Below are 6573 nucleotides of genomic sequence, written 5' to 3'. Positions count from 1 at the left end.
GTCAGATGGGAATAGAATAATAACTGCCTCCTGGATTTGTAGTTAAGACTTACAAGTAAGGAACAAGCAAAGGACTGGCAAAGAAAAAGCACATATATCGTATCGCTTCTAAGATATTGTTCAGTAGCAGGGTGTACAGTGTAGTGGGTGATATCTGATGTTACTCTAAACAATGTGTCTTGGTGCCTCGAATTTCACCATTAGAGACTTAGTCCTTTGCCTCTGTGGTCTTCTGGAGTCCCTGCTTAAAAGGTGAAAGGGAATTTCAGAATGTGGGCTACAGAGAAAGGAAAAAAGAGACTGCCCCACTTTTTCTAGGGGGTCCTCTGACTCCCGTTGTTCTCAGGGTCTTGCCTTCCTCCCCATCTCTTGCCCTTTGTGCTTTCTGAAGAACATGGGGCCTGCTTTCCTGTTTGAAAAAATCCCTGGGCCTGGGAGGAAGATGCGGAGAGGAACACCTGGAAAGCTCAGTGGGAGGTGGCCGGGAGCTGAGGAGAGCTGACCCGGCTCTCTCCCCGCCAGGCCCAGGGAACCAGCCTCTAGGTGAGATTTCAGCAGTTCTGTACCACAAAGCCTCGTCCGCCTGCCCAGGACAATGTCTGGACACCAAGTGGGCCGTCCCAGCACCGGCAGCCACAACGTGTCCTTCATGGCCCAGACTCCAGGCTGGCCCCACGGCCCCAGCATGACAGGGGCGAGCAACCTCAAGCGCTCTCGGACTCCAAGTGGCTCCGAGGCCAGCAACAACCATTCGGAGCCCACCAACAGCCCGGGCTCCCCCAGACTGCCATTGAGGAGAATCTGCATGGGCCGGCCCTACAACTCCAAGTGTGTGGAGACAAGCCACCTGGCGAAGGGCCCCAAGGTGGCCAGAAAGCCCATGTGTCGCGGCAACCCCTACTGCCTGCTCTGTACAGATCGTCCCTCGGGTCCCTCTAACCCCACCTTCCTGGATCAGCTCATCAAAGGCATCAGCTACCTCGACAGATCCACCAATGCCTTCTACAGTAACTACCCTAAGTCCCTGAGCCTGCCGAGGCTTGCAGCCAGCTACCTGGAACGCGCCGCCAACTCCATCCACCTGGACCACCTGGACCATGCCTCCCCCCGCAGTTATTGTAACCACAGCAGCAGAGCGGCCGCCTTCGACTACCCCTGTGGCAGCACCTCCGTGTTGCCGTCCGGAAGGGCTGTCAACGCTGTGCAGTACGTGGATAACTCTGCCAACACGAGCTGCTTTCGCGGGTTTCAGGGCCGGAACCTCACTCCCATCCTGCCCCAGAGGCCGGGGATAAAGCTGCCTGAGCTCGGGATCTTTTCCTTAGGTCGCCTGCCCAAGTTCTGGGAAGCAATCCGCTCAGGCTGCAGAGCCCCGGAGCCCATCTCTAAGCCCTCCAGCTGGTGGTGACATCAACACCAACGGTGAAGAGGGCACACATCCATCCGGTCGCGGCTGCGGAAAATAAATTGTCTGTGGCAAAATGCTCCTTCCAAGCCTCCACTGGGGTGGGGGAAAGCCATTTAGATGGAGAGAATATACACTTAAGGACCAACAAGGTTGGGAAGGTCAAGGTGAATGGGTGAAGGGGGCGGGTGGTAGGCAGTGGTGGAGACCACCCACGCTAGGGGGAGAGGGGATACCTCATCTAAACCCAGCTCTCAAACAGGTGGTTGCCTTTTCAAGAGAACCCAGGAATCTGGTTTTCTATATATCAGCAACAGATTTGAAAATAGCATGGTGCTGGGATTTCCCTGGCGGCCCAGTGATTAAGGGGCTTCCCTGAGAGCTCCGTTGGTAAAGAATTCGCCTGCAAGGCAGGAGACCCCAGTTCAATTCCTGTGTTGGGAAGATCCCCTGGAGAAGGGATAGGCTACCCACTCCGTTGTTCTGACCTGGAGAATCCCATCGACTCTATACTCTGTGGGGTCATAAAGAGTCGGACACAGCTGAGTGACTTTCACCAGCAGTTAAGATTCCGCGCTTCCATTGCAGAGGGCACAGATTCGATCCCTAATTGGGGAACTAAGATCCCATATGCCGTGTGGCACGGCCAACACAAAACAAAACGCAAACAAAAATACAGTGTTCTGAAGGCTGAACAAGAGCGCTTGCAGGCTGCATGTGCGAGGCCCACAGGTCTGAGTTTGGGACCTCTAATTCATATCCTGAATGAATCACTTGAAGTGAGGCTAGGAAGCTTCCTAGCCTTGGCTGAGGCTGTTCATTCCCAACCACTCTTCACATTCTTTGTTTGTTTGTTTAAAGGATTGTTACTGATTCCTTATTCATATTCTTTGTCTTTCAGGATTGTCATTGGTTTTGGCACAGCTCCACGTGAGCAGAAAGGTAGAAGTAGTAAGGATGAGATGACAATGATAGCACGCCCTCACAGAGTACTTACAATGTACAGGTGCTGTTCTCAGTGCTTTTTGTATTTTTGTTCTTTTGTGTCTTTATTTTTTTGGACTGAGGCATGCGGGATGAGAAATCTCAGTTCCCTGACCAGGGCTAACATCCGTGCCCCTTGCCGTGGAAGCATGGAGTCTTAATCACTGGACCGCCAGAGAAGCCTCTATTTTTGTTCTTTTAAAGATGAGGTTTTAATGACCAGGGTCCAGGGTGGATGTAGACAAAACCTTGATGGCGAATGTGAGATGCACTGGAACAGTCAACCAGGGATGGTTGCAGGTGAATGGACGGCCCTTCCTGGGACACTCTGCACAGAGAGGTCTATACAGGCCAGGTAAGGGCTGGAAGGGTCAGAATGAGGTAGTCCCAAATTTCTTGGTGGCGCTGTCTGGGAAGACGTTCTCTGGGCCACTGAGGGCTCTAAACCTTCAGAAATTCAATTGATTTGGGTGCTGAAGAATCAGGCCCCACAAGACACCCAGTTATTCACCATCTTCCTGCATAAAGGACTCTAGAGACTGGATTCCAAACTCTTTTTGGCCACCCGCCTGCCCTGAGACCTTGGGGACATCACTTCCCCTCTCCAGGCTTCTGTTTCCCCTTCTGTAACATGAGTGGTGTTGTTCTGATGGTCTCTTAAGGGACCTCAGACTTAGATATTTCTGAGTCTCTCCTTCTAGTTCCAAGCCAGGCCTGGAGCTTCCCAAGCTGAGAATTGAGGGTGCCTCTACCTGAGAATTCAGGCTTCCTCGGTCCTGACCATCTTCCCAGGCTGCCCAGGGACTGTTCAGGCCCCATTTCTTTGTGGCTCTGAATTTCAGGCCCAGTCCCTTCTTGTAGGAGTTGAGGGCCAATAAAAGCAACTCAGAATATGGAGTGGTCTAATCTTGAAATAATGCAGAACCCAGAGATGGACCAGGTTCCATGGCTCTTAGAAGAGGTGCTGGCTGTGGCTGAGCCCTGTGGCCAGGCAGAGAAGGCAGCAAGTGTGAATCTCCATGAGACTGACACAGTGGTCCCAGGGCAGAGAAAGCAATGAGGCACCAAACCTCTAGCCCATTGACTTCACCTCCACTTTTGTTCCATCTCTGGAGGACTGGGAAGATCCTCTCGGGCTCCAAAGCTCAGCAGGGCAGCCACTCTTTCCTCTGCTCTTGCACCCCTTCTCTCCCCAGGAAGAAGACTTTGGCCTTTGTCTGGTGGGTTCTCAGGCACCCAGTAACCTATTCCCCAGGTGAACATTCACAGGAATACAGCTCATTGGGTTCCATTTTGGTTCAGCTCAAGAGATAGGTCGGGTGTCCTGATACCTAAACCATGTGTCTGGCCACTCAAAGGCTTCCCCTTCTTACTCGAAGCCCGTATTTGCCTTAGAGTCACCTCTGATTCTCCCAGAGATGCCTGCCTTCAACACTGTCCAATTTCACCTTATCAGATTATAATGCCTTTACCCAGGACACTGATCTTGGGGTCTCCAGTATCTAGCCCAGTTCTGGCTCACAAGTGGGCCTCAGTTATTATACTGATGTGGATTACAAGGCCTCGTAATTGAAAAGGCATTGGAAAAGACCCTGATGCTGGGAAAGATTGAGGGCAGAAGAAGAAGAGGATGACAGAGGATGAAATGGTTGGATGGCATCACCTACTCAATGGACGTGAATTTGAGCAAACTCTAGGAAATAGTGAAGGACAGGGAAGCCTGGCATGCTGCAGTCCATGGGGTGGCAAAGAGTCAGACACGACTGAGTGACTGAACAAGGTCTCATGCCCAATAGGTGTTCAGTACCCTTAACTATAGGTACTATTGACTCTCTGAAAAGACCCTGATGCTGGGAAAGATTGAGGGCAGGAGGAGAAGGGGACGACAGAGGATGAGATGGTTGGATGGCATCACCAACTCAATGGACATGAGTTTGAGTAAGCTCCAGGAGTTGGTGATGGACAGGGAGGCCTGGCGTGCCACCGTCCACGGGATCGCAAAGAGTTGGACACGACTGAGCGACTGAACTGAAACTGAAAACCTTAACTATTATTACTTTCAGAATAATGACAGTGTCCCTTATAATAAGGGACACTTATATGTTATTGAACATATAATTAATGTTCAATAACTGATAATATTCATCATGACAGCCATCATTTATTAAGCTCTACAATATACTCCAGGCATCGTTTCAAATGCTCTGTGTGTATTAACTCAATCATCTCATCGATCCTCCAAGGAAGAATTGCCCCTATTGTATAGATGAGGAAGCTGAGGCATAGAGTGTTCAGGTACAAATGGTTATGATGAAGATGGCTATAATCATAGAACACAGGGGCTCTTAAAAGAATGATCAACATTTTCATTATAGAGTGCTATGTGCCAAGCAGGCAGTCAATAATAATATTAGGTTGGCCACAAAAATTCATTCAGGTTTTTTTCCATAACATCTTACAGAAATAAACCAAACTAACTTTGTGTCCAACCCAGTAATTATCTTCAGGATTACAACACCTTGCAAGAACTAGGTGCTCTGCAAATGTATACAACGGGTGATCAGTGAACAAGAGATGTCAGTGCAGAGCACGGTACATAGTGGGTGCTCAAGTTTGAAGGTTCAGGATTGGGTGGTACCCAAAAGGGACAGGGTCTCTGCACTGGCCTTACTGTTACCCAGGGTAGAAACTCAGTACTCAGGATTCTATCCCAGCAGTCACTCAGCCCAAGTCCAGAGAAAACAAGGCTCTTAGTTAGAGAAGGCCCTCTGCTCTGTGTGGCCATGCAGAGGCCACAGAGAGTGCCCCAGGTCCACTGTTCAAGCCATGCCTCCGTAGGAACCATATAAACCGAAGTCTCATACCAGTTGCAGAACAACGCAGGAGCCTGCTGTGCTGCCCAGGTTGTGTACAGAGCAGTGTGTGTCTCCGAGGCTGAGGGCGGCCCAGGGAAGTTCTTCACACCTACAGACGTATGTCACTATCATTGAGCACCCGCACTGTACGTCGGAAATGCCACCAAGGCCTAAAACATAGACTCACAGAACTCTCTTCCTTGCAAGCCTAGGTTAGTACCCATTTGACAGAGGGGGAAACTAAGGCTCAGAGAGAGAAACTGACATGCCGAAACCCCTGCAACTGGTAAATAGCAGAGCTGGGATTCCACCCCAGGGCTCAGCCCCTCAACATCCATCCAAAGTACAGTTTCTTTCTTAATATTTATTGAACAGATTCCAGGAGAAAGAGGGGGAAATCATAGCCTTCAGAGTATGTAGAAATTTAGACAAAGCAAAGATGGTATTTAACCCCGGAGGTTTGGGCTGCTTCCAGCACCAATGTTCTAAACAGGGGAGCATTCACCTGAAACTTGCTCTTCCCAGGAAATAGTAAAGGGAGAAATTTCCTGAAAGCCCACCTGTGGTCTCAATTGACTAATCCACTGGTCCCTGCATCCTTTGGTAACACTGAGTATAGTTGCATGATATTAGAATTCCTTTTGTTTATTTAAAACAATCCAACGTGGCCCTTTTCAAACAGATCATCTGCTAGAATGATGCTATGCTTCTAGAAAATAAATGCATTGTGTTACCACGATGCGTGTTGGAGAGACACACTCATCCTACTCCCAACCCTCATCCCACCCTTATCTTTCCTCATCTCTGAAGCTAACCCTCTAAGCCTTGGCCCACCCCACCCCTCATTCCTGAGGCCCACTTTATCCCTCCCTATCTCTTCTGTCTGAGCATGACTGCCGCTTGCTCTACAGAGGAAATTTGAGTGGGCAACACCCTCCCCACCAGTCGCATCCACGTGGTCCTTTTTTAAGTTGAAATATGGGGAGAGGCAGAGCCTCCGATGTGTGTTCTGCCCGAATTGGTACCACCATTTTTGGCAAACTCTTTTAACAGCCTCCTGGGCCCCTCCCAACAAGGCAGGAATTTCTCATGAACAATTGAACAAAGCCGGGAACTCAGGGAGAAGGCACAGGACATTCCAAAAGGATTTCTCTCAAGCTCCTAAAGACAACATGTGGGAACGCTGCAGAGGGCACAGAGCCCAGCAAAGAAAAGCATGAAAGGGACGGAAATCTGCCCAGTGGGAAGGGCAGTGCAGGCCGGAGGAGGGAGCAAGGGGCCGGAGTCGGGAGGCCTGAGTGGGAGGCCGGCCGCTGCCACTCATGACCC

The 6573-nt window shown here is 50.2% G+C and overlaps 1 protein-coding gene across 1 annotated transcript; it reads left to right on the top strand.

Moving 5' to 3' along the window:
- The first annotated feature begins 595 nt into the window (after window positions 1-595).
- LOC120855014 lies at window positions 596-1408 on the top strand. Its single transcript, XM_040229536.1, has one exon. It carries the CDS (start codon window positions 596-598, stop codon window positions 1406-1408), a length of 813 nt encoding a protein of 270 aa, XP_040085470.1.
- Window positions 1409-6573: the final 5165 nt, after the last annotated feature.

The sequence above is a fragment of the Oryx dammah genome, unplaced genomic scaffold (genome assembly GCF_014754425.2).
Source record: "Oryx dammah isolate SB20612 unplaced genomic scaffold, SCBI_Odam_1.1 HiC_scaffold_27, whole genome shotgun sequence".
Classification (NCBI taxonomy): Eukaryota; Metazoa; Chordata; class Mammalia; order Artiodactyla; family Bovidae; genus Oryx; species Oryx dammah.
Note: the sequence above shows the minus strand (reverse complement) of the source record. Positions and strands in the feature narration are given on the sequence as shown.